At 42.0% G+C, this 27,456-nt stretch overlaps 1 protein-coding gene across 8 annotated transcripts in view; it reads left to right on the forward strand.

Annotated features, from left to right (window-relative positions):
- The window catches only part of LOC129865272 (bromodomain-containing protein 1-like), a 34,696-nt gene extending 17,815 nt beyond the window's left edge, over positions 1 to 16,881 (forward strand). For 6 of the 8 annotated variants that reach the window (XM_055937903.1, XM_055937907.1, XM_055937906.1 and 3 more), the window contains 6 exons: positions 2,838 to 3,389; positions 3,686 to 3,824; positions 4,090 to 4,265; positions 5,276 to 5,385; positions 11,497 to 11,651; positions 11,900 to 16,881. In XM_055937903.1, the coding sequence (XP_055793878.1) occupies positions 2,838 to 3,389; positions 3,686 to 3,824; positions 4,090 to 4,265; positions 5,276 to 5,385; positions 11,497 to 11,651; positions 11,900 to 12,083 (1,316 nt within the window). In that variant the 3' untranslated portion in view covers positions 12,084 to 16,881. The remainder of the gene's footprint in view (positions 1 to 2,837; positions 3,390 to 3,685; positions 3,825 to 4,089; positions 4,266 to 5,275; positions 5,386 to 11,496; positions 11,652 to 11,899) is intronic. The other 2 variants (XM_055937904.1, XM_055937905.1) reach the window with 2 other exon arrangements.
- Positions 16,882 to 27,456: the final 10,575 nt, after the last annotated feature.

Genomic DNA, 27,456 nt, shown 5'->3' on the forward strand with positions numbered 1-27,456 from the left:
CACCATCATTCAAATAAATCCCTCTTTTTACATCATTCAAATAAATCACATCTGCCTATGCTTTTCCACGTCGTAATGGAAGTTCAATGTAGCATATCATCACATGACTCAAAGTTTACTGCGACATAATGGTTCTTTATATACAGTACCGGTCAAAAGTTTGAACACCTACTCATTCCAAGGTTTTTCTACATTTGATAGAATAATAGTGAAAGCTGACTTAAAAATAACACATGGAATGTAGTAATTAAAAGTGTTAAACAAATCAAACTATTTTATATTTAAGATTCTTCAAAGTAGCAACCCTTTGCCTTGATGGCAGCTTTGCTCACTCTTGGCATTCTCTCAACCAGCTTCACCTGGAATGCTTTTCCAACAGTCTTGAAAGATTCCCACATATGCTGAGCACTTGTTGGCTGCTTTTCCTTCACTCTGCAGTCCAACTCATCCCAAATCGTCTCAATTAGGTTGAGGTCGTGTGATTGTGGAGGCCAAGTCATCTGATGCAGCAATCCATCACTCTCCTTCTTGGTCAAATAGCCTTTACACATCCTGGAGGTGTGTTGTATCATTGTCCTGTTGAAAAACCAATGATGGTCCCATTAAGCGCAAACCAGGTGGGATGGTGTATCGCTGCGGAATTCTGCAGTAGCCATGCTGGCTAAGAGTGCCTTGAATTCTAAAAAATTAACTGACCGTGTCACCAAAAAAGCACCATCAAACCACCACCTTCACGGTGGGAACCACACATGCGGAGATCATCTGTTTACCTACTCTGCGTCTCACAAAGACACGGCGGTTGGAACCAAAAATCCCACATTTGGACTCCTCAGACCAAAGGAAAGATTTCCACCGGTCTAATGTCCATTGCTTGTGTTTCTTGGCCCAAGCAAGTCTCTCTTCCTCTTATTGGTGTCCTTTAGTAGTGATTTCTTTGAGCAATTTGACCACGAAGGCCTGATTCACAGTCTCCTCTGAACAGTTGATGTTGAGATGTCTGAACTCTGTGAAGCATTTATTTTTTCGCTGTAATTTCTGAGGCTGGTAACTCTCTAATGAACTCATCCTCTGCAGCAGAGGTAACTCTGGGTCTCCCTTTCCTGTGGCAGTCCTCATGAGAGCCATTTTCATCATAGCGCTTAATTGGTTTTTACGGCTGCACTTGAAGATCATTCAAAGTTCTTGACATTTTCTGTATTGACTGACCACTTGTTGGCTGAGCACTTTAAATGTCTTAAAGTAATGATGGACTGTCGTTTCTCGTTGCTTATTTGAGCTGTTCTTGCCATAATATAGACTTGGTCTTTTGCCAAATAGGGCTATCTTCTGTATACCCCCCACCTTGTCACAACACAACTGATTGGCTCAAACGTATTATGAAAGAAAGACATTTCACAAATTCACTTTTAACAAGGCACACCTATTAATTGAAATGCATTCCAGGTGACTACCTCATGAAGCTGGTTGAGAGAATGCCAAGATTGTGCAAAGCTGTCATCAAGGCAAAGGGTGACTACTTGATTTGTTCAACACTTCTTTTGTTTACTACATTATTCCATATGTGTTATTTCATAGTTTGGATGTCTTCAACTATTATTCTACAATTTAGAAAATAGTAAAACTAAAGAAAAACCCTAGAATGAGTTGGTGTGTCCAAACTTTTGACTTGTACTGTACATATTTGCCCATACAGGAGGGGGGTAGGCCCTGTCGAAGAGGTGGGGCTTTAGGAGGGACTGAAAGATGGTGATGAACTCAGTCACGGATGGCTGGGGAGAGTTCCAGAGCCTAGGAGCAACCCTGGAGAAGGCGTTCTCTCTGAAGCTCTGGAGTTTTGACCTGGGATGTGAAGGTGGCCTTCTGTGGTGGAATGGATTGCGTGTGTGGTTTGGTAGGGGAGAAGAAGGGTTAAGAGGTAAAGCAGGGTGGTGAATGGCTTTGTAGGTCAGAAAGAGGATCTTGTAATTAATTTGTTGGTAGCCAGTAGAGTTCACGGAGAACATTAGTGATATGCTGCCGGGGCTTAGTGTTGGTGAGAAGGCAAGCTGCTGAGTTTTAACCATTTGGAGCTTATGGAAGGACATTTAGTTGATGCCGGAGAGTAGTGAGTTGCAGTAGTCAAGACTGGAGGAGATGAATGCATGTATGAGGGTTTCAGCGTCAGGAGAGGGAGGACCTGGCTTTAGCCAAGCACTCAGATATTGCCAGTGACCTGGTGTCAGGATGTCATGTGCTTTTCAGTTCTTTGTTTTATTGGCGGAAACTAGATATAAACTATAGCTAGATCAGGAATTAACCGTAACCTCGAACCCCTAGTTAGTCACGCCATCATACCATATCGTGTGCTTAGCCATGCTAACCTGCTATGACGTAGTCATGCTGGGTCACATGATATCCCTTGTCTCAGGACATCCCATTGCCTGGTTGATGAGTGTTGAAGTGGGATACTATTGTAGTTCTACAGTATACCTGCATGGTTGCATGGCTTTCTCTTTAACATGGTCTTGGTACAGTGGAGTTGATATGCTAGGAGCCTGAATTGATTCACAGTAAGCCCACACTGACTCAGTAACTATTAGATTGCCTTCTAGAATGCAGAATACTTTGCATGATGTGATTTTAAAATATTTTGCTGTCTCATTGGTTATTTAGCTATGCATTATAGAAGGCAAGATCATTTGTATTGAGGTCTTGTAATTCTGCAAGGATAAGGATGATGTGCTTTAGGAATGGTTCTGGTGTTTTTACTAAATTCCCTCTTTTCATATTACATTGTGATCTATATAATGTTATGCTTTCTGTGTTTTCTCACTGTATTCTCTCGTATTCTTCAACAGGGGACAAATCATTACCTCCCAAATTGGAACCCTCTGACTCCCTTCCTACTTTCCTGCACTTCGAGAGTAACCCAGAACCCCCTACCCTTAAACCCATCCACCCCAACCCCACTCCGGACAGCAAGACCCACGGACAGGTCAAATTTGACCGGGAGAAACCCAACAACACATTCTCAACCACTACCAAGACCCTTCTCAATGGCCACTCTGAGTCCCAGAACCCCCTGCTTCTCTTAGAGGGGGGCGTGAGTGTGGTGGCCACCTCCACCCTGGCCCAACCCTCGGGGACGACTGTCAGCCGCCGCACTGCCGTGCTCTTCAGAAAGTCCAAGACCTCTAGCCCTGGGAAGAACCAGGGGGGGAGAGGAGGAGGCAAGGCCCAGACAGGGTGCCCTCAGCTGGGCACCAAGACCTTCCTGTCGGTGATGATCCCCAGGCTGGAGACCCTCCTCCACCCCAGGACCAGGAAGAGGAGCCACAGTCCCAGCGTGGGGATCAGCGAGGGGGGTGGAGACGGGGAGGACGAGTCCCCTGTCAAACACATTGACACAGGTAAATAGGGTTCTTCTCACTTGTCAGAAAATAAAGTACTTATCTTAATGGGACTCTTAAATAGAGCATGAATAATAAGTAGAAAATGATCTTCACAGACTTGTGAATTAAGAGATCAGGTTCCCCTTGTCTATGTAATCTTATTAATTATAATCTAAAAGACTAAACTGATCCGAGATCAGCACCCCTACTGAGACGCTTTATGAATAAAGGTTCAAATGTTGTAGGTCTATGCTGTAGTTGGTATATGTGTAGTATACTGACTCTACTGTACTGCTCTGTGTTACTCGCCTCAGGCCTGTCTAATGGTTTTGTGATGGAGGAGGTTATTGATGAAGAGAAGGAGCTAAGTGCCAGCAGGCCTCTAGAAACCAGGAGACGGTGTGCCTCTGAGTCCAGCATCTCAACTAGTGGTAGTCTGCTGGGCAGCACCAGGTAGGTACATGCATATACCTCACAACAGACCTGGGTTCAAATAGAATTTGTCTTTCAATTACTTAAACTGAGCTTGATTGAGCCCGCCTGGCACAATGGAACCACTAGAATAGACCCAACTGTGGAAACACAGGCAGGCTCAATCAAACGCTCTAAGCAATGTAGGCACGGCATCTCTAGCTCGTACACTTTTCACTGCTGAACATGGTGGTACTTGGTAGTTAAACTATGTAGTCTGATCATTTCTCTATTGTATGTCATGTAGAAGGCAGTCTGACTCAGTGTGGATGCCTATTCCTGATTTCAGCAGCACCCTCAGTCTTCCAACATGTGGTAAGGGCAAACCGGCCCTGGTCCGAAGAAACACTGTGGATGATAAGAACGAGCTCATTGCCTGTATAGAAACTGGGAACTTTGCCAGAGCTGCTAGGATTGCTGCCGGTAAGTTGTCGGTCTTGATGTTAATCATACAGGAAAATGGAGACTGTGGAGGCAAGTGTGTTTGTGTGTATTGTATCAGATGAGGTCCTGCTAAGAGTCAGAGAAGTAGATGTATTGCTATAGGGCCGGAAGTTTTGGGGTAGCTTTTGAGGCGCTGTTCCTTTACTGGCATTTCCAGCATGATCCACTAGGTTTGCTGCAGGTAGAAAATCCTAGGAAACGATATTTAATTGACACAAACTGTCTCCACTCAATCAATGTTTTGTTGTGCGTGTGTGTTTGGTGGGGGGATCGCCTAAGCCATAGGAAGCCATTGACAGTCGCTGGATCCAGGTTCGAATCCCAGTCTGGGCTACCCCCCAAGTTTTCTACAATATACTTCCATGGTTGGTTTAATTGACTCTCTCTTTTACGGCCCCTAATTTACCTATTTTTAGCTACTACTTCCAAGTCTGTTGGAGAGGATCAGATTGAGCAAAGTGAGATGTAGAATCACTGATCTACAAATAGTATTCTCTGCAAAATAATAGGTTTTGTGTGATTTATGATTCGCAGAGCTACTCCTGGCCTAAGTAATCCCTCCTGCCAAACACACGCACATCCAGACATTGTTTGATTGATTGGAGACAGCTTGTGTCAATTACAGAACATTTCCAAGGATTTCCTACCTGCAGCAACACTAGTGGAAAATGCTGGAAATACCAGTAAAAGCACAGTACCTAAAAATGTGCCCCAAAACTCTTGGTTCTAGCTTTAGGATATAACCAGATCCTAGAGTTTTTTTCTCAGTAGTATACTACGATGCAAGTGAGATAAACATAAATTAAAGCCATTCTATTCATGATTTACAGTCCAAATTGTATTTTTGTAATATCACATTTTTCAGTGAGTTGTGATGTATTTAACCTGTATTTGTTGATGCTGTCACTATTAGCATGGCTCTGGAAGTGTTTTGCTATATTTACAGTGAACCCCTCCTAACTTGATTGTTGTTATTCCTGCATCCATAGAAGTTGGCAATAACAATATTTGGATGCCTGCTAGTGCTGCAACAGTTGTTCTGGAACCTCTAAAGCTAGTTTGGGCAAAATGTAGCGGATACCCTTCCTATCCTGCCTTGGTGAGTGTATGTATGACACCTGACTATCTCATTCTCACTTCTCAGTGCTTGCTACCAGGGCCTACAACTAACTTTTTGTTTACCTGCCACTCAGATTTTTTTAGGATCCAAAATATATATTTTTTGCCTTAAAACAAACACAAATCAAAATGGATGAGTATGCTTAGTTGTGTTTCTAAATCAAGGAATGTGTATTACTAATAAGAAGTAATGCGTTGTATTGCTCAATTTACTATTTTGTGACCTGAGTCTTCTCATCAAAATATCACAGATGAGACAAATGTTCAGCTGCTCCTTTTAAGCTTACCGTGGTAATGGGGCCATTCAAGTTGTCACATGTGCCGTAAGGCATCTGCATGCTCAGCTAGGCGAACCGAACGAGTGTGCTCGCATACTCCCTTAAAAGACATCTGCTTGAAAAACTAGACTTCGGCTACCGACTTCGGCTTGCCTCATAAAAAAATGAACAAAAATGTCACAATGTCGTCATAATATATGCACAAGCTGTCCTGGCTGGGAAACATGCGGATGCCTTTAGTGGTGCATGGCTCCAGGATTTTTGGAGTCGACTCCGACTGCTGTGGTTAGAGTCAAGAGTCGACTCTTGCTCAACTCCCAAAACACACGTACGTACCTCATTATTGCTGCGTGCTACTAGGAAGACTACATTTGCATTCTAGAGGACTGATATGAACATGATGATGCCCATTTGTTCATTAACTTAGCCTATAAAAGTCCCATTTAAATAAATACAAATTATATAGATGATGTGTAGGAAATACAATATTTTGGTGATATTTCTGCTGTACGCAGCCATGACGATCCCATGTGATGATGCTGCACGTTCTACGTTGATAAGCCCATTCTTTGCCATGTTATAGCGCTATTCGGACGAGTATTACTAGAGACGTTGGTTATGTAATTATTATCCAAGCATGTGCGTTATTCCAGAAGGCGATTCCCACAGGATTACTCCAAACTGCCCCTTGTAATTATTTTTTCCCCCTCAAATTTAATTGACTCTTGACGGAAGCCTGTAGGTTTTTATTCTAGGCGTGAAGTTATTTCATAGTCATGTCTAGACTATAATAGGCTACACTGATAACTCAGGCTTGGCTGTCAAATGTATGCAGTACCTTCAGAAAGTATTCACACCCCTTGACTTTTTTCACGTTGTTGTGTTACAGCTTGAATTTAAAATGTATTTAAATTGTGAATTGTTGGTCACTGGCCCATAATGTCAAAATTGAATTATTATTATTTTAACATATTAATACAAATGAAAAGCTGAAATGTCTTGAGTCAAAAATTATTCAACCCCTTTGTTATTGCAAGCCTAAAAAGGTTCAGGAGTAAAAAATTGCTGAACAAGTCACAAAAGTTGCATGGTGTGTTTAACATATTTTTTTTTAATGACACCTAATCGCTTTAGCCCACACATACAATTATCTGTAAGGTCGTGCAGTGCATTCTAAACACAGATTCAACCACAAAGACCAGGGAGGTTTTCCAATGCCTTGCAAAGAATGGCACTTATTGGTAGATGGGTACAAATAAAAAAGCTAACATTGAATACCCCTTTGTGCTTAGTGAAATTATTCATTACACTTTGGATAGGGTATCAATACACCCAGTCACTACAAAGACAGAGGCATCCTTCCTAACTCATTTTCCGAAGAGGAAGTAAACTTTTTAAAACAGTTAGAGTTAATGGAGGATTAATCAACATTGTAGTTACTCCACAATATTGACCTAATTTACAGAGTGAAAATAAGGAAGCCTGTACAGAATAATATTCCAAAACATGCATCCTGTTTACAACAAGGCACTGAAGTAATACTGCAAAACATGTGGCAAAGCAATTCACTTTTTGTCCTGAGTACAAAGTGTTATGTTTGGGGCAAATCCAATACAACACATGACTGAGTACTACTTTCCATATTTTCAAGCATGGTGGTTGCTGCATCATGTTATGGCTATGCCTGTATTCATTAAGAACTGGGGAGTTTTTTAGGATAAAAAATAAATTGGATGGAGCTAAGCACAGGAAAACCTTTTTCAGTCTGCTTTCCACCAGACACTGGGAGATGAATTCACTTTTCAGCAGGACTATAACCTAAATCAAAAGGCCAATTTTACACTGGAGCTCCTTACCAAGAAGACAGTGAATGTTCCGGAGTGGCCGAGTTACAGTTCTGACTTAAATCTACTTGAAATCTATGGAAAGGCCTGAAAATGGTTGTCCAGCAATGATCAACAACCAATTTGACAGAGCTTAACGAGCAAATGTTGTTCAATCCAGGAGTGGAAAGCTCTTTTGATACTTACCCAGAAAGACTCAGCTGTAATCACTGTCAAAGGTGCTTCTACAAAGTGTTGACTCAGGAGTGTGAATAATTATGTAAATGGGATTTTATGTATTTAATTTTCAATAAATTTGCTAACATTTCTAAAAACATGTTTTGGCTTTGTCATTATGGAGTGTTGATGGGTGAGGAGAAATCTATTTAATCCATTTTGAATTCAGGCTGTAACACAACAAAATGTGGAATAAGTCAATGGGTATGAATACTTTCTGAAGGCACTGTAGGTGTCCCCATAATATTTAAGTGTGATCATAATCATTATTTTAGCGATCCATGGTAGGCGTCCTTTATAATAACAATGCCCCCCATTCTGATGATTTAAGCTGCTGAACCGTATTTGCATTTATGGATGAGAAAGTGAACTTGCCATTTCCAACAAGTTTAGTGGGGATGCCCTGCTTTGCGATCGATTGCCTAGAACAGAGTTCTCCAACTGTGTTCCTGGCGAGGTACTGTCCTGTAGGTTTTCACTCCAACACTAATCTATTGCATCTGATTCAATAATTAGCTGTTTGATAAGCTGATTCAGGTTAGTTTACAACTGAGGTTGGCGTGAAAACTTACAGGAAGGTAGCTCTCCAGGAACAGGGTTGGAGAGCCCTGTTCCTGGAGATTGGAGAGGACATTAACAGCCAGCCAGGGTTTCATTAAATATGCATTTGGCGATGTTTAACTTCAATTCACTGGCACCATGAATAATAGCTCAGCCATTGAGAGCCTATTATATACTTTAATGTACTTTTGGTGAATTTGCGAGGCTTTGAAAGACAAGACATTGCGAGATACAGATGACCAAGATATAGCCTATATGCACATTTGTCTATCTGACTCGATCCGCTCTCTCCCTTGCTGGCTCGCCTGGTCTTTCTCTTTGCTAGGAAAAATGCAAGTGTGTATTTTCGTCTTTGGTCTGTTTCGTGTAGAATAGCTCAGTCTCCTCCTTTTATAGCCCCTACTAGTGAATTTGCGCGAGACATTGCAGGACACCGCATTGCGATCAGTGGCCATTTTAGGATGTAAACCTTGGTGGGGCAAACAATTTTTTATTTTTTTAGATGCATGCAACAACACAACACTAAACAATACATTAATTAGACTATAATGGTGGCAAATGGTGCCCTCACACTGTTTGGGCCTACATTAAGCTGTACCAATTGCAGTCCCAACACCTTACCACTGTTAAACCCGGCTATCAGACGAACCTTGTCTGGCAGCAAAACTGTTCATTCAGCCTCATTTACTGCCTTTTAAAAAACATAGCTGATATGGTTGACTTGCTTAAACAAATGTGGTTTCTGACAATTGAGATGTATAAACTATTGCATCAGGGGACGACGAGCGGATAAGAGGCAATTAATGAGCGAGCTAGGACGGACTTAGTCAATAACTTTGTTCAGCACTTTTGAAATGTACAGCAACAGAATTCAGAACATGGGCCGTTCTTACAGTGTTCTCCCTGTACACCAAGTCATAACCGTAGGATAAATAAAGGGGGCATATAAGCAGATAATGAAAGCTCTTACAATATTTGATTATGACATTTCGTATAAACAGGCTATAAGCTATGTGCACCACCAAGTCAGAACAGTAGGCTAAGTTATGAGGGGAAAAGGGAGCCAAATTATTAGGGTGAGACACATGGGCTACTAACAGCTTACTACACAACATACGCTTAGTATTACTTTCTTAGCTACAGTATACATATCTCCCTGACATATTGCATTATTTATGCAGCAGCATACAATACATTTTGGAGTCTCTTTGGTGTGCTGTGCCACTTGAACAGGAAGGTGGTGTGGCGGTCTTTCTTGTGGGCAAGAAAGCTTAGAAAGAGACCCTTAAACCCAGACTTGGACCACACATCCACTCCACTGAACAGCAGGCTAGTGATTGCTTTGCCAGTTAGCCACTTATTCCTTCCAAACCACTCATTGTTGAATTTGCGATTTCAAACTTGTTGTGTAATGTTTATTGCCGATGAGCACCAATAGTTTTTATCTATAATTTCTCTTTATTTGAAAAGGATTTGACAGTAGATTGTTGACGTGATTCATGATGACTGCTAGGTAAGATTTTGAAAGTATGACGTTGACATGATCAATCCAATCAAAGCTACTGTAGATATAACGTGATTTGACGTCATTTTATCTGTAGCCAATGACCTTGATCCTTCTTGGATGGGCACCTCTAATGTAACTCTACGGCAACACGCAAGGGGCTTGAATTTTCTAACTCTCCCTGTAGATTTTGCAGTGACGTGGTGTCCCAATGAGTGACAGAACACTGAGCCAATCACGGTGCAACTAGAGAACATTTCCAACCCCTATGCTCCGTATTTTCTGCTGGCTGCCCCACCACCACAGAAAGCACTGAGCTAGGCTGAAACACCTGCATTTTGGAGCTGCATTACTCAAGAAAGAAAAAAGAGTCCGCTTGTATGCGGCCTTATTAACTCAATTTTATATATATATTTTTTGATATGGGGCCTGTATTAATGCCAGAATAACATACCCTGAATGACGGGTCATCACTGATTGCGATAGCCTGTACATCTTTTGATTACCGATGCACAGTTCAGACTCTGCCTGGTGGCCGACATGCCTGATTGTGCCCATCCACTCTCACTCCCTCCCTCGTTAGCTCGCTCTTTCTTTGCTGTGATAAATGCAAGAGTTTTTGTTCCCGGAGGTAGCCACGGCAACTAGTTTCCTCCCTTGCAAAAATACTGAATCTTAGGAGTCGACGAGTCGATGCTTGACACCCAGAAATGTGAGTCGACACCGGGATTCGACGGGCAAGGAGTTGAGGAATTGATTCTAGTGTGCCTGTGAGAATCTGACTAGTTGAGGCTGACAACGTCTCTTCCACAGTGGATGCAAACTCACATTGAAAAACAACCTAATTTGTGAACGAAACAATATAAATGTACAAGAAACAAGAAGATAAAGTTTCACTGTAGTAGTTAGACCAACGTTTATGCCTGTTCCCATTGCTTTTAAAACAAACCTTTCAGCTCTTCACTCGCAGTGCACACAGCACTCCAGCCAGGCAGTGTTGCTTCGCGAGGTGAGAAAGCTATAACGTTACGATTCCTATTTCTTTGTGCATTGCCAGATATGAAACAAAAAGGAATAAGTACTTTGAACAGCTACAGCTCCATTTATTTTTCTATAAATCACTACTTGCACGTGCCAATACTTGACTTTTGACCAATGTGGCTGGTGAATTAGAAATTCGTACCCGCCAATATCAAAATTACATTTTACATTTAAGTCATTTAGCAGACGCTCTTATCCAGAGCGACTTACAAATTGGAAAGTTCATACATATTCATCCAAATTGGAAAGTTCATACATATTCATCCAAAATCTACCCCCATTTGCAGGGTGTTAATTTAAGGCCCTGCTTGCTACCCCCTTCATGTGTTCAAACACTCTCTATCTGTTTGAAAGGTTACACACCCACACATCCTACAAGTTTTGTCTTTGCCTTTCATGGTAGAATAAATCCTAGGTCCATATCTTCCAAGTCCTCTAGATGGCGACATTGTCAAATAAACAGATCTGATTTGACCTTAGTTTAAGAGGACTAAGTGGATGCACCTCTTTTCAACACAAGCACCAGCTGTGTGTGTTTGAGGATGTGTGTGTTTGAGCATGTGTGTGTGTTTATGCAAGTATACTGTGCCATAACACTCCAGACACCACTCCCTAGTGAACCTGGTGCACCTCTTCCACCACGTTAGATCGTTGACCCCCACATGCCCCGGATGGCATGCCAGCACAACGGGGTGTCTATCCCTATGCCTCCCCTCGATGTCCTCCGGGTCGGAGAACGGATGCAGTACAAGAACGAAGAAAAGCTCTTCCTCGTCCTATTCTTCGACAACAAACGCAGCTGGTGAGACATCTTCTCTGTTCTCCAATACTAAATGCTATGAAAAGGATTTTTGGATACACCATGGATACACCATTTTGCAATCTATTTGCAATCTATTTGCAATATTAAGTGTTATTTCAATACATGCTGTGAATTTTCATACACAAACAAACAGACAACAACACAAAACTCAAATTTGTATTATAAGTTCTACATTTTTGCAGATTTGTATCAGAGCTGAATTTGATTTCATTATTCTCTCTTCTCAGGCAATGGCTTCCTAAGTTTAAGATGGTCCCTCTGGGGATCGACAAGACCATCGACAAGATCAAGATGATGGAGGGCAGATCATCCAGCATCCGTAAGGCTGTTCAGACTGCCTACGAACGTGCCATGAACCATCTTAGCATCGTCCAGGACGAACCTGTCAGCGACATGAGCGACGTGGACTAACACACACACAGACAGACAAACACACCCAACCCTTGAATTACTGCTCATGGTCTTGTCCCGGACCTGAGCCTGGCCTACACTTCTTCCTTCTCCTCTTTGTCAGTCTTTCCAAAAGTCTATGCTGGCTGTGTTTACCAGGTGCCTGGCTACCCCCCTGGCTTGGTATGGTGCCCCCTTTCCAAAACAGCCCTCGCCCGCTGGTCTGACGACTGCTGCTTTAAAGAATGTGCCCCAGTTCCCCTCCTATCTACTTTTCTCCATGGTCGTGTTCATGATGCACCAAATGGAAGAAAACAACTCACTCATCTCGCCTTATCAGTGGTGGAAAAAGTACCCAACTATCATTCTTGAGGAAAAGTAAGGACAATAGAATTACTCAATTACTCAATAGACAATAAAATTACTCAAGTCACCTAGTAAAATTCTACCTGAGTAAAAGTATTTGGTTTAAAATATACTTAAGTATCAAATTCCTTATATTAAGCAAACCAAATGGCACCATCTTTTTTAACGGAAAAGGGGACACTCCAACATTCAGACATAATTTACAAATGAAGCATGTGTGTTTAGAGAGTCCCCCAGATCAGAGGCAGTAGTAGTATAAATAGTAAAGTACAGATACCCCAAAAAACGACTTAAGTAAAAATACTTGAAAGTACTACTTAAGTGCTTTAATCCACTGCACCTTATGCCATTTATTTCCACTAAAAACTACCTACTACATTGTTATGTTAACTCTGTAAATAACTGCAATATTTGTCTGACACACTAACTTATTTTGTAGATTGAATGAAATTTGTACTGCACTATGGATTTTCTTACTAGTATTTATACTTTTTGGTGAAGTATGTAAGCACTACGGTGTGGTATTTCGAAGTGCTATAAAAATAAGACAAGTGTAAAAAACCTTAGCAGTATAAAATAATGGGGATTTTTTTTAAGTATATCCTTAAACATTTTTTGTATTTTATTTTAAGTTAATGAAGTTTATAAAATATAAACTTACCTTTGGCATTATTCCTTCTGTAATCAAATGTTTAAACTTTTTTTTTTTTTACAATAGTTTTACAATATTTTTGTTTGTCCATAGTATTCAGACTGCCTGACTTTCTCCACATTTTGTTAGGTTATAGCCTTATTCTAAAATTGATTAAATAGTTTCCCCCCCTAAATCTTCACACATTACCCCGTAATGACAAGACAGAAACAGTTTATTTTTATTTTTTTGTAATATCACATTTACACAAGTATTCAGACCCTTTATCCAGTACTTTGTTGAAGCCCCTTTGGCAGCAATTACAGACTTTTAGTCTTCTTAGGTATGACGGTACAAGCTTGGCACACCTCTATTTGGAGTTTCTCCTGCTCAGGATCAAGTCCGGGCTCTGGCTGGGCCACTCAACGACATTCAGAGACTTGTCCCGAAGCAACTCCTGCGTTGTCTTGGCTGTGTGCTTAGGGTCGTTGTTCTGTTGGAAGCTGAACCTTGGCCCCAGTCTGAGGTCCTGGGGGCTCTGGAGGAGGTTTTCATCAAGGATCTCTCTCATCTTTCCCTCGATCCTGACTAGTCTCCCAGTCCCTGCTGCTGAAAAACATCACCACAGCATGCTTTACCATAAAGATGGTGCCAGGTTTCCTCCAGACATGACGCTTGGCATTCAGGCCTTAGAGTTCAATCTTGGTTTCATCAGCCTAGAGAATCTTGTTTCTCATGGTCTGAGAGTCTTTAGGTGCCATTTGGCAAATTCCAAGCGTGCTTTCATGTGCATTTTACAGATGAGTGGCTTCCGTCTGGTCACTCTACCATAAAGGCCTGATTGGTGGAGTGCTGCAGAGATGGTTGTCCTTCTGGAAGGTTCTTCCATTTCAACAGAGGAACTCCAGAGCTCTGTCAGAGTGACCATTGTGTTCTTTGTAGCCTCCCTGACCAAGTCTCTTCTCCCCCTATTTGTCAGTTTGGCTGGGCGGCCAGCTCTAAGAGTCTTAGTCTTTCCAAACTTCTTCCATTTAAGAATTATTGAGGCCACTGTGTTCTTGGGGACCTTCAATGCTGCAGACATTTTTTGGTACCTTTCCCCAGATCTGTGCCTCAACACAACCCTGTCTCGGAGCTCTACGGACAATTCCTTCCACGTCATGGCTTAGTTTTTGCTCTGACATGCATTGTCAACTGTGGGACCTTATACAGACAGGTGTGTGCCTTTCCAAATCATGTCCAATCTATTGAATTTAACACAGGTAGATCCAATCAAGCAAGCAAAAGTTCTGAATACTTATGTAAATAAGGTGTTCCTGTGTTATTTTAATACATTTTTTAAAAAATCTAAAAACCTTTTTTAATTTGGATATTGTGTGTAGATTGCTGAGGATTTGTTTTAATTTAATACATTTTAGAAATAAGGCTGTAACGTAACAAAGTGTGAAAAACGTCAAGGGGTCTGAATACTTTGCGAATGCACTTTGTATGTATACAGCTCTGGAAAAACTGAAGAGACCACTGCAAAATGATCAGTTTTACTATTTATAGTAAAATGTGTTTGGGTAAAATGAACATTTTTGTTTTATTCTATAATCTACTGACAACATTTCTCCAAAATTCCATTTAGAGCTTTTATTTGCAGAAAATGACAACTGGTCAAAATAACAAAATCGATGCAGTGTTGTTGTCAGACCTCGTATAATGCAAAGAAAGTAAGTTAATATACATTTTTAAACAACACAATATTAATGTTTTAACTTAGGAAGAGTTCAGAAATCAATATTTGGCGGAATAACCCTGATTTTCAATCGCAACTTTCATGCGTCTTGGCATACTCCACCAGTCTTTCACATAGATGTTGGGTGACTTTATGCCACTCCTGGCACAACAGCTTGGAAAATTCCAGAAAATTATGTCATGGCTTTAGAAGCATCTGATAGGCTAATTGACATCATTTGAGTCAATTGGAGGTGTACCTGTGGATGTATTTCAAGGCCTACCTTCAAATTCAGTGCCTCTTTGCTTGACATTATGGGAAAATCAAAAGAAATCAGCCAAGACCTCAGAAAAAAAATTGTAGACCTCCACAAGTCTGGTTCATCCTTGGGAGCAATTCCCAAACGACTGAAGGTACCACGTTCATCTGTACAAACAATAGTACGCAAGTATAAACACCATAAGACCAAGCAGCCGTCATACCGCTCAGGATGGAGACGCGTTCTGTCTCCTAGAGATGAACGTACTTTGGTGCAAAAAGTGCAACTCAATCCCAGAACAACAGCAAAGGACCTTGTGAAGATGCTGGAGGAAACGGGTACAAAAGTATCTATATCCACAGTAAAACTAATTCTATATCGACATAACCTGAAAGGCCGCTCAGCAAGGAAGAAGCCACTGCGCCAGAACTGCCATAAAAAAGCCAGACTACAGTTTGCAACTGCACATGGGGACAAGGATTGTAATTTTTGTATAAATGTCTTCTGGTCTGATGCAGCAAAAATAATAACTGTTTGGCCATAATGACCATCATTATGTGTGGAGTAAAAAAGGGGAGGTTTCAAAGCCGAAGAACACCATCCCAACCGTGAAGCACGGGGGTGGCAGCATCATGTTGTTGGGTGCTTTGCTGCAGGAGAGACTGGTGCACTTCACAGAAGAGATGCCATCATGAGGTAGGAAAAGTATGTGGATATATTGAAGCAACATCTCAAGACATCAATCAGGAAGTTAAAGCTTGGTCGCAAATGGGTAATCCAAATGGACAATGACCCCAAGCATACTTCCAAAGTTGTGGCAAAATGGCTTAAGGACAACAAAGTCAAGTTATTGGAGTGGCCATCACAAAGCCCTGACCTCAATCTCATAGAAAATGTGTGGGCAGAACTGAAAAAGCGTGTGTGAGCAAGGTGGTCTACAAACCTGACTCAGTTACACCAGCTCTGTCAGCAGGAATGGGCCAAAATTCACCCAACTTATTGTTGGAAGCTTGTGGAAGGCTGCACAAAACGTTTTACCCAAGTTAAACAATTTAAAGGCAATGCTACCAAATACTAATTGAGTGTATGTAAACTTCTGACACACTGGGAATGTGATGAAAGAAATACAAGCTGAAATAAGTCATTCTCTCTACTATTATTCTGACATTTCACATTATTCAAATAAAGTGGTGATCCTAACTGACCTAAGACAGGGAATTGTTACTGCGATTGAATGTCACGAATTGTGAAAAACTGAGTTTAAATGTATTTTGCTAAGGTGTATGTAAACTTCCGACTTCAACTGTATATCTGTATAATTCAGATGCTCACATGTTGAGAAGTGTTTCGTTGTTATGGAAACCAAAAGTGCGTTCTCAAGAAACCAAAACATTTTTATACTTTGATTTGTTTGTGCCTGTGGTGTGAAAGTTTATTGCAAACAATTGTGAAAAGTTTTTTTTTTACATCATGAATTTGACTAATTTGACTGTACTTCTAGGAACTTTTATTGTAGACGTAGGAAGATGTGCCTGTTATTTATTGTAAATTATTTGCGTTACTTTATATTTGGAGAATCATGTAAGAGTTTATTGTGGTTATTGGCAAATTTTGTGGTGAATCCTTGGGTTGTTTTTTTTCTTTGTTACTTCTGGGTAATTTTGATGGTTTAGCTGTAGACTTCACAACATAATTTTTTTGTATGTTCTTTTTCTGGGTAGCATTGGGTAGTTTTTGATACTTTTATACTTCGTAGAATTTTTTTATCGTGTCTATTGCTGGGACTGTTTCCTTTTTTAAATGATCAAAACACAGATAATAAAAAGACAAGGATATAAAATCATTATGAGCAATGTCATCTCTTATTATAATACAATCTATATTTCAACAGTACTGTACACACTTCTCATGCCATGCCTCTTTCAGCAGAGATCACATATGGAACAGCTCAGGAGCGACATCAAACTGAAGAAGGAGTTGATTGCATCTGAAATGGAGGACAACCAGCTTTGGAAGACCCACTTTCCATCCCATCAACCGCAGATGACCAGACAATGCTTGCGTACCTGACAATTATGCAAGGTTAGAATAATTCATTAATGCCTCGTTTGAATACTGTTAAAATTCCCTAATTTCTACCTTCATAGTGCTGGATCAGTGATTCCCTCAATCTAATACAGTAGGGGGAGTAAAAGGAATGAGCTGCCATTATGCAGAATATTGCAGCTCCCTAGTGCTTTATTCCTGCAGCCAAATCAACATTATTTCGACTTCAAAGAAGTCTCAGGTGAGTGCATGCAGGAAAGTACATATAGTAGGTGGAGGCAATGGCTATACTAGCTTTCACAGATCCAATTATTTTGAGATCAGTGATAACTTGAAGGGAGGCAGGATGCTCATTTAAACAGACGGTCCATCCCAATAATATCATTCAAATTTATTTATGAAGCCCTTACATCAGCTGATGTCACAAAATGCTGTACAGAAACCAAGACTAAAACCCCAAACAGCAAGCAATGCAGGTGTAGAAGCACCTGCATCTCCTTTCTCCTGAAGTGTGCACTCGTTCAATACTTCCACAAGTCTAAAATCATTGGATTTGTGGTGGCATGGGATATTGGACATTTAATGGTTGATCATTTGATTCATATGGGGTGTCATTATACGGCTGTTCACATAGGGGCGCTGTGGCTCTATAGAAAATGAGAAGGCATGATCCCTGGCATAAACAGATTCCTCAATCAGCTATATTAGGTGTGCTAGAGAATCAGCTTGGTTAACGTGCAGCTTGTACACATACTAGGTATCATGTCAACATATGGTAAAAACACCCATTACAAAACGTATTTATTAATGATCCCTATTTTAATTTGTTTTTATCTGTATTGTTGTCTCACTTGTTGTCTTTGGTGCAAATGAATTAATCAAAACACAACTATGTCTGAGGTTTCGTCCCAAATGGCACCCTATTCGCTACATCAAGTCAAAATGTATTTGTCACGTGTACAGGATACAACAGGACGACATAGGCTATAGGATGCCATTTAGAATGCAGACTGAGGCTTACTCTACTCTCACATCATACTACACAGATGAAGCCAGGTGTAATCGTAGAGTATTATATAGAAACCATTATATAGCTTTATGATATGTATATTTTCATGAAGACACTCCAATAGCTTGCATGGATTTCACAAAATACAATATATGCCATTTAGCAGATGCTTTTATCCAAAGCGACATATATGCGTGCATACATTTTACTTATGGTTGGTACCGGGAATTAAACCCACTACCCTGACGTTACAAGAACTCTGCTCTACCAACTGAGGACCACATGCTCAGAGAAAATATACTTGTTTTCTTTTACCACTGAATAAAAGAGCAAACCTCCTATTATGTTGCGGGTCAATTTGATCCATTTCCACTTGTTGTCTAAAATACTAGTTAACCTCTCTTTTTCTCCATGAAATTAAATTACTTTTCCTCGTTTAGGGTCATGAACCTAACTTCAAAATGTGGACAGTCTGATGTGTTGTGGAATATCTGTGTAGATTTTGTATACAAAAAATGATGTGGGTCATTTTGACCCAGAGGCTTTCATCTGTACAGATATTTGCACAGGTCCAAAATTTACAAGTGTCTTTGATGTATTTTGTTTTGACTGGTTCTGGTTGCACTTTTATAATTATGTTTGGGTGAAAAGGAGCTTTCCCAAGCTTGTCCTTCTCAGTGCGATAGCAGCATATCTCTGACACACTCAAAAATGAGCTCCAGACAGAAAATGCTTGTTTGAGAGAAAATAAATATGTTTAACAAATAGTTTTTAAATATATAGTTTTTGAAATAAAATGTTCTTGTAATTCTCCTTTTCGAAAGGTCTGACAAGACAAAATAATGTTTTGGCTGTTTTTACTTGATTCTTGGACTGTCTTGAGTGTGTTTAAACTGTGCGGGTCAATCTGACCCATACCACAAAGGGTTAACCTATAGTTTTATGGTATTTTTATGCGATTTGAAAAATGTTGCCGGTGACATTGGAGGAATATGCCTATCTCCTAATCATCAGGTTGCACAGTGAGACCTCTTCACTCAGTCCCCAACCATCAACAATCCGATACTAATTGTGTAGGGAAGTAAACAACACAACAGCAAGCACTCAGGTAGAGAGAAGACCGGAGAGTTAAGCGTGAATATCAATCTGTCACATCAGTGTCATCAAATGACTTTGACAGAATTAAGAGCTCTCTAATTAGCCTAGTGGCATGTGGCGCCGCATACACACACACACAGCGAGAGAAGCTTTCTTTTTCACACACACACACACCACGCCGCAGGCTGCAGAGCATGGCAGGGCCTGACGCTCGACGTGCGTGACATCACCCTGCCTGATACGTTGATAGGATGGCATGGAGGCAGCCAGCAGGTGAAACCATAGTGACAACTAGAGAGAAAGAGGAGGGGAGGGGATGAATGCATAATCTCACCAACATACAGATGTGTCACCAACCTGGCTTAGGGAGGAATAGAAAATGTCAGTGGTTTAATGCATTTCACATTGATGCACGTGCATGCACGCATATGAAACACACACACACACACACTTTTTGGGGTTCTGTCAAAATTCTGCAGCCGTAAGACATTCAAATTGATGAGAGGAATCTCTCTTTAGGGACATTTGTGACCAGAAGAAAAGGGTATGAGGTGTATTGTAGCACATTTAAATTAATGTACACTGCTCAAAAAAATAAAGGGAACACTTAAACAACACAATGTAACTCCAAGTCAATCACACTTCTGTGAAATCAAACTGTCCACTTAGGAAGCAACACTGATTGACAATACATTTCACGTGCTGTTGTGCAAATGGAATAGACAAAAGGTGGAAATTATAGGCAATTAGCAAGACACCCCCCAAAACAGGAGTGATTCTGCAGGTGGTGACCACAGACCACTTCTCAGTTCCTATCCTTCCTGGCTGATGTTTTGGTCACTTTTGAATGCTGGCGGTGCTCTCACTCTAGTGGTAGCATGAGACGGAGTCTACAACCCACACAAGTGGCTCAAGTAGTGCAGTTCATCCAGGATGGCACATCAATGCGAACTGTGGCAAAAAGGTTTGCTGTGTCTGTCAGCGTAGTGTCCAGAGCATGCAGGCGCTACCAGGAGACAGGCCAGTACATCAGGAGACGTGGAGGAGGCCGTAGGAGGGCAACAACCCAGCAGCAGGACCGCTACCTCCGACTTTGTGCAAGGAGGCGCACTGTCAGCGCCCTGCAAAATGACCTCCAGCAGGCCACAAATGTGCATGTGTCTGCTCAAACGGTCAGAAACAGACTCCATGAGGGTGGTATGAGGGCCCGACGTCCACAGGTGGGGGTTGTGCTTACAGCCCAACACCGTGCAGGACGTTTGGCATTTGCCAGAGAACACCAAGATTGGCAAATTCGCCACTGGCGCCCTGTGCTCTTCACAGATGAAAGCAGGTTCACACTGAGCACATGAGCACATGTGACAGACGTGACAGAGTCTGGAGACGCCGTGGAGAACGTTCTGCTGCCTGCAACATCCTCCAGCATGACCGGTTTGGCGATGGGTCAGTCATGGTGTGGGGTGGCATTTCTTTGTGGGGCCGCACAGCCCTCCATGTGCTCGCCAGAGGTAGCCTGACTGCCATTAGGTACCGAGATGAGATCCTCAGACCCCTTGTGAGACCATATGCTGACACATGCACATTTGTGGCCTGCTGGAGGTCATTTTGCAGGGCTCTGGCAGTGCACCTCCTTGCACAAGGTCGGAGGTAGCGGTCCTGCTGCTGGGTTGTTGCCCTCCTACGGCCTCCTCCACGTCTCCTGATGTACTGGCCTGTCTCCTGGTAGCGCCTGCATGCTCTGGACACTACGCTGACAGACACAGCAAACCTTTTTGCCACAGTTCGCATTGATGTGCCATCCTGGATGAACTGCACTACCTGAGCCACTTGTGTGGGTTGTAGACTCCGTCTCATGCTACCACTAGAGTGAGAGCACCGCCAGCATTCAAAAGTGACCAAAACATCAGCCAGGAAGCATAGGAACTGAGAAGTGGTCTGTGGTCACCACCTGCAGAATCACTCCTGTTTTTGGGGGGTGTCTTGCTAATTGCCTATAATTTCCACTTTTTGTCTATTCCATTTGCACAACAGCATGTGAAATTTATTGTCAATCAGTGTTGCTTCCTAAGTGGACAGTTTGATTTCACAGAAGTGTGATTGACTTGGAGTTACATTGTGTTTTTTAAGTGTTCCCTTTATTTTTTTGAGCAGTGTATATTTAAAAACTGCATGTCTTCCATAAACAACACACAAACGGTCTAACTTTCAACTGAGAAACATGCAATCTGGCAAATAATCAGCATTATCCCCCAAATAGGCCCGCTTTCCAGTAGCTATGGTGAAAACACTAGCTATGCTGGATAGGGGCCCGATGTACATTTATATAAATATTAATGCAAACCGCAAAAACATCACACAGAGAGGAAATAGGAATTGAGTGTTTCCAAGGTAAGCCAAACAAACAACTTCAAAAGAATATAAATGCAAGTGTTATAATTTCATTCGCTCGTACATTACATTTCTATGCAGCCATGCATGTTGGAATTAACTTTTAATAACTGTACTTGATAACCTGATTACTAAACTCAGCAAAAAAAGAAACGTCCTCTCACTGTCAACTGCGTTTATTTTCAGCAAACTTAACATGTGTAAATATTTGTATGAACATAACAAGATTCAACAACTGAGACACAAACTGAACAAGTTCCACAGACATGTGACTAACAGAAATTGAATAATGTGTCCCTGAACAGGGGGGGGTTAAAATCAAAAGTAACAGTCAGTATCTGGTATTGCCACCAGCTGCATTAAGTACAGCGGTGCATCTCCTCCTCATTGACTGCACTAGATTTGCCAGTTCTTGCCGTGAGATGTAACCCCACTCGTCCACCAAGGCACCTGCAAGTTCCCGGACATTTCTGGGGGGAATGGCCCTAGCCCTCACCCTCCGATCCAACAGGTCCCAGATGTGCTCAATGGCATTCCTGTCTTGCAGGAGGGTCATGTCAGGATGAGCCTGCAGGAAGGGTACCATATGAGGGAGGAGGATGTCTTCCCTGTAACGCACAGTGTTAAGATTGCCTGCAATGACAACAAGCTCAGTCCGATGATGCTGCGACACACCACCCCAGACCATGACGGACCCTCCACCTCCAAATCGATCCCGCTCCAGAGTACAGGCCTCGGTGTAACGCTCATTCCTTCGACGATAAACACGAATCCGACCATCACCCCTGGTGAGACAAAACCGCGAGTCGTCAGTGAAGAGCACTTTTTGCCAGTCCTGTTTGGTCCAGCGACGGTTGATTTGTGCTCATAGGCGACGTTGCTGCCGGTGATTTCTGGTGAGGACCTGCCTTACAACTGGCCTGCAAGCCCTCAGTCCAGCCTCCCTCAGCCTATTGCGGACAGTCTGAGCACTGATGGAGGGATTGTGCGTTCCTGGTGTAACTCAGACAGTTGTTGTTGCCATTCTGTACCTTTTCCGCAGGTGTGATGTTCAGATGTACCAATCCTGTGCAGGTGTTGTTACACGTGGTCTGTCACTGCGAGGACGATCAGCTGTCTGTCCTGTCTCACAGTAAGGACATTGCAATTCATTGCCCTCGTCATATCCGCAGTCCTCATGCCTCCTTGCAGCATGCCTAAGGCACGTTCACGCAGATGAGCAGGGACCCTGGGCATTTTTCTTTTTGTGTTTTTCATAGTCAGTAGAAAGACCTTTTTAGTGTCTTAAGTTTTCATAACTGTGACCTTAATTGCCTACCGTCTGCACGCTGTTAGTGTCTTATTAATAACCGTTCCACAGGTGCATGTTCATTAATTGTTTATGGTTCATTGAACAAGCATGGGAAAGAGTGTTTAAACCCTTTACAATGAAGATCTGTGAAGTTATTTCGATTTTTACGAATTATCTTTGAACGACAGGGTCCTGAAAAAGGGACGTTTCTTTTTTTGCTGAGTTTATAGTCTGTCTTGGTGTGTTCCAAATGGAATCCTATTATCCTTTATAGTGTGCTACTTTTGACCGGTACCCATAGGGTAGTAGTGCACTATATAGGGAATAGAGTGCCATTTGGAATGCTGCCTCAATCTCTGAATGTCAGAGAACAGCAGAGAATTATTGGCAGGTGAGTAAATAAATTCAAACACAATGCTGTTGGCATGATATCATGCCCACTATGGATCCACATGCTTCAGTCAAACAACTGCATTATGTATCCATTTGAGTCACCTGTGATTAGATATTATTCTACTAATGTCATGAGGTGAAAGGAGTAAACTGTCTTGAATCAAGGCAGATCATGGTGTTATGGACTTCCCATACATTTAATATATTGATCCAATGGGCATTATTCCATTACACTCTCTTTTCGTCATATTGTAACGATCCATAGTCTGCATCTGAACAGAAGATACTTCGTTGAGAGGTTTGGACCTCTGGTCTAACGGCTTGGATGTTGCCCTGACAAACTGTGTGGTTGTTCAGAATATATGTTAACAAACATAATCGATAATATTTCAACCGGACCGTAACCTATTCAATAAGAGAGAAAAGGAAAATGGAGACCTCCCCTCTCGCGCGCAGGAACTATTCAGAGGACACCGACTACTTTTGAAAAATCTCGTTCATTTTTCAAAATAAAAGCCTGAAACTATGTCTAAAGCCTGGTCACAGCCTGAGGAAGCCATTGGAAAAGGAATCTGGTTAATACCCCTTTAAATGGAAGAAAGACTGGCCAGGAAACACAGATTTTCGAAAAAAAATGTAACTTCCGGGTTATATTTTCTCAGGTTTTCGCCTGCAGAATCAGTTTTGTTATACTCAAAGATAATATTTTGACAGTTTTGGAAACTTCGGAGTGTTTTCTATCCTAATCTGTAAATGATGTGCATATTCTACGATCTGGACCTGAGGAATAGTCCGTTTACCTTGGGAACGTTATTTTTTTTTTAACAAAAAATCTGACCCCTAGCGTCAAGAAGTTAATGCTTTTTGACTGTACGTTACTATATGAGCTTTTCGCTCTGAAAGGTAACCTAATCAAACAGTGACTCGTCATTGCTTTTGGGTGGGTGTGTGTCATGTATCTGTGTATTTGTAGTGTGTGTCCACATATGTGTTGGATTTGGCACAACGTAGTGTTCTCTGTGTGGCATAATCTTGTTTTCAGTGTTTGATTGGCTGTGGTACGGTGCCTGGTGTCGGGGCGTGGATGATGGGTCGGATGATGGGTCAGATGTGTGTGTGTACTTGCGTTTCTACATGCTTCATCCCTTGCGTGTGTACACATTTGTTTTCATGTGTGTGCGTGTTTGTCCTTACATGCACATGTGTGCATGCGTGAGTTTACACTCTTCATCTCTTGCTCCTAAGAGAGAAACTCCACCACCACCAGTAGTCTCATAAACATTCCTCTCTCTGTTCGAAGGGCAGCCAGTGTAGTGCTGCTACTGAGTGACAGGGCTTAATGTGCATCTAGCCACAATTGGATTTGATCCTATAGGGCTTCGCCATAGGCCCTGTTCTGTAAGAATGATTAGATTTACACTTCCCACCCCCACCTCTTCTCTTTCTAACAAACAGAAACATAAATACCTATCTGAGAGCATGAATAGTGTAGGACGTCTCTCTCTGGATCTGTGTCATAGTGTGAGGTGTGGAAAGCTGCGTAAGTCTTTGCATGTGTGGATGGACAGGGAGTGTAGTGGAAATTATGGGATTATGAGTAAGGGTGTGTATTCATGCGCTTATGTGCATTCCTGTGTGAAAATAATACATAATATATGCCATGTGTGTGTTTTGTGTGCACTACTGGTTGCCGTGTGTGTCTATACCCGCGTGTATCTGTGTGGCATTGTTTGCCTGTTTATACCCGTGGATGCAGAGCAGAGGCGATTGTAGACAGTGATGCACCTGCAGTCACTGAGCCATCATTATTTTCATCATCACCGCTTGGTTTTTCCAGAGTAGTCTGGTTTCTCCACTAATGTTTCTTCCTTCAAAGGACTGAACATATGAAATGAAACGTTGATATGTGGCAGGCTTGTCACGGAACCCAATCACACTCTTTTCCCTGGTGGTAAACTCCAGCATGAGTTTATTCAAAACTTTTCTAAGAGCTCAATTCTATCTATTCAATCATACTTTGAAGTGCAGGGGGAAGTTTGTAAACAAAGACACTGCATAAACATTGCTATGGTGGGTTTGACTGAAGTCCAATATGAGGGCACCAACCATCTCTACAATCACTTTTTATATGGGATCATATCAATATACAGAGCATTCGGAAAGTATTTAGACCCCTTGCCTTTTTTCACATTTTGTTACATCAGTCTTATTCTAAAATGGATCATCAATCTACACACAATACCCCATAATGAAAAAGCAAAACAGATTTTTGGACATTTCGGCACATTTTTTAAAATAAAAAACGTAACTATTACATTTACATCAATATTCAGACCCTTTACTCAGTACTTTGTTGCAGCACCTTTGCCAGCGATTTAAAGCCTTGAGTCTTCTTGGGTATGACGCTACAAGCTTGGCACACCTGTATTTGGGGAGTTTCTCCCATTCTTCTCTGCAGATCCGCTCAAGCGCTATCAGGTTGGATGGGGAGCGTCGCTGCACAGCTATTTTCAGGTCTCACCAGAGATGTTCGATCGGGTTCAAGTCCGGGCTCTGGCTGGGCCACTCAACGACATTCAGAGACTTGTCCCGAAGTCACTCCTGCATTGTCTTAGCTGTGTGCTTAGGGTTGTTGTCCTGTTGGAAGGTGAACCTTGGACCCAGTCTGAGGTCCTGAGCGCTCTGGAGCAGGTTTTTATCAAGGATCGCTCAGTACTTTGCTCTGTTCATCTTTCCCTTGATCCTGACTAGTCTCCCAGTGCCTGCCGCTGAAAAACATCCCCACAGTATGATGCTGCCACCACTATGCTTCACCGTAGGGATGGTGGCAGGTTTTCTCCAGACGTGATGTTTGGGATTCAGACCAAAGAGTTCAATCTTGGTTTCATCAGACCAGATAATCTTGTTTCTCATGGTGTGAGAGTCCTTTAGGTGTCTTTTGGCAAACTCCAAGCAAGTTGTCGTGCCTTTTACTGAGGAGTTGCTTCCGTCTTGCCACTCTACCATAAAGGCCTGATTGGTGGATTGCTGGCTGCCCGGCCAAACTGAGCAATCGGGGGAGAAGGACCTTGGTCAGGGAGGTTCTTGGTCACTCTGACAGAGCTCGAGTTCCTCTGTGTAGATGGTTGTCCTTCTGGAAGGTTCTCCCTTTACTGCATCACTCCACCATTCAGGCCTTTATTGGAGAGTGGCCAGACGGAAGCCACTCCTCAGTGAAAGGCACATGACAGCCCGCTTGGAGTTTGCCAAAAGGCACCTAAAGGACTCTCAGATCATGAGAAACAAGATTCTCTGGTCTGATGAAACCAAGATTGACCTCTTTGGCCTGAATGCCAAGCGTCATGTCTAGACGAAATATGGCATTTTCCGAATGCACTGTATATACACTGAGCCTCTTTCCAGGTTTATACTGCATGGCTGGTCACTATTGCCTCCCTGTGCTTTTGTATCCCCATCACTCATTGCTGCAGTGGCACTGAAACACACACTGCTCCCAATTTTAACAGAAAGGGGGGGTGAGAGTGGGGAAGGAAGGAGGGAGGGAGAGACGAGGAGGGAGGACAGGAGAAAGGGAATGGAGGTGGAGAGCGAGAGAGTTCAGTTTATTAGGGTCCCCATTAGCTACTGCACATGCAGCAGCTACTCTTCCTGGCGTCCACATAAAACGTACAAATACTCCTGTACAGAATAATATTCCAAAACATGCATCCTGTTTGCAACAATGCACTAAAATAATACTGCAAAAAATGTGGCGTAACAACAACCATTTTGTCCTGAATACAGTGTTATTTTTGGGGCAAATCCAATAAAACATATGAGTACCAGTCTCCATATTTTCAAGCATAGTGGGGGCTGCATCATGTTATGGGTATGCTTGCAATCGCCAAGGACTGGTGAGTTTTTCAGTATGAAAAATAAACAGACAGGCAGAATCCTAGGGGAAATCCTGGTTCAGTCTGCTTTCCACCAGACACTGGGAGATGAATTGACCTTTCAGCAGACAATATCTTAAAACACAAGGCCAAATCTACACTGGAGTTGCTTACCAAGAAGACAGTGTTTATTCCTGAGTGGCCGATTTATAGTTTTGACTTAAATCTACCTGAAAATGGTTGTCTTGCAATGATCAACAACCAATTTGACAGAGCTTAAAGAATTTTTAAAAGAATAATGGGCAAATATTGTACAATCCA

This window comes from Salvelinus fontinalis, chromosome 11 (genome assembly GCF_029448725.1).
Source record: "Salvelinus fontinalis isolate EN_2023a chromosome 11, ASM2944872v1, whole genome shotgun sequence".
Lineage (NCBI taxonomy): Eukaryota > Metazoa > Chordata > Actinopteri > Salmoniformes > Salmonidae > Salvelinus > Salvelinus fontinalis.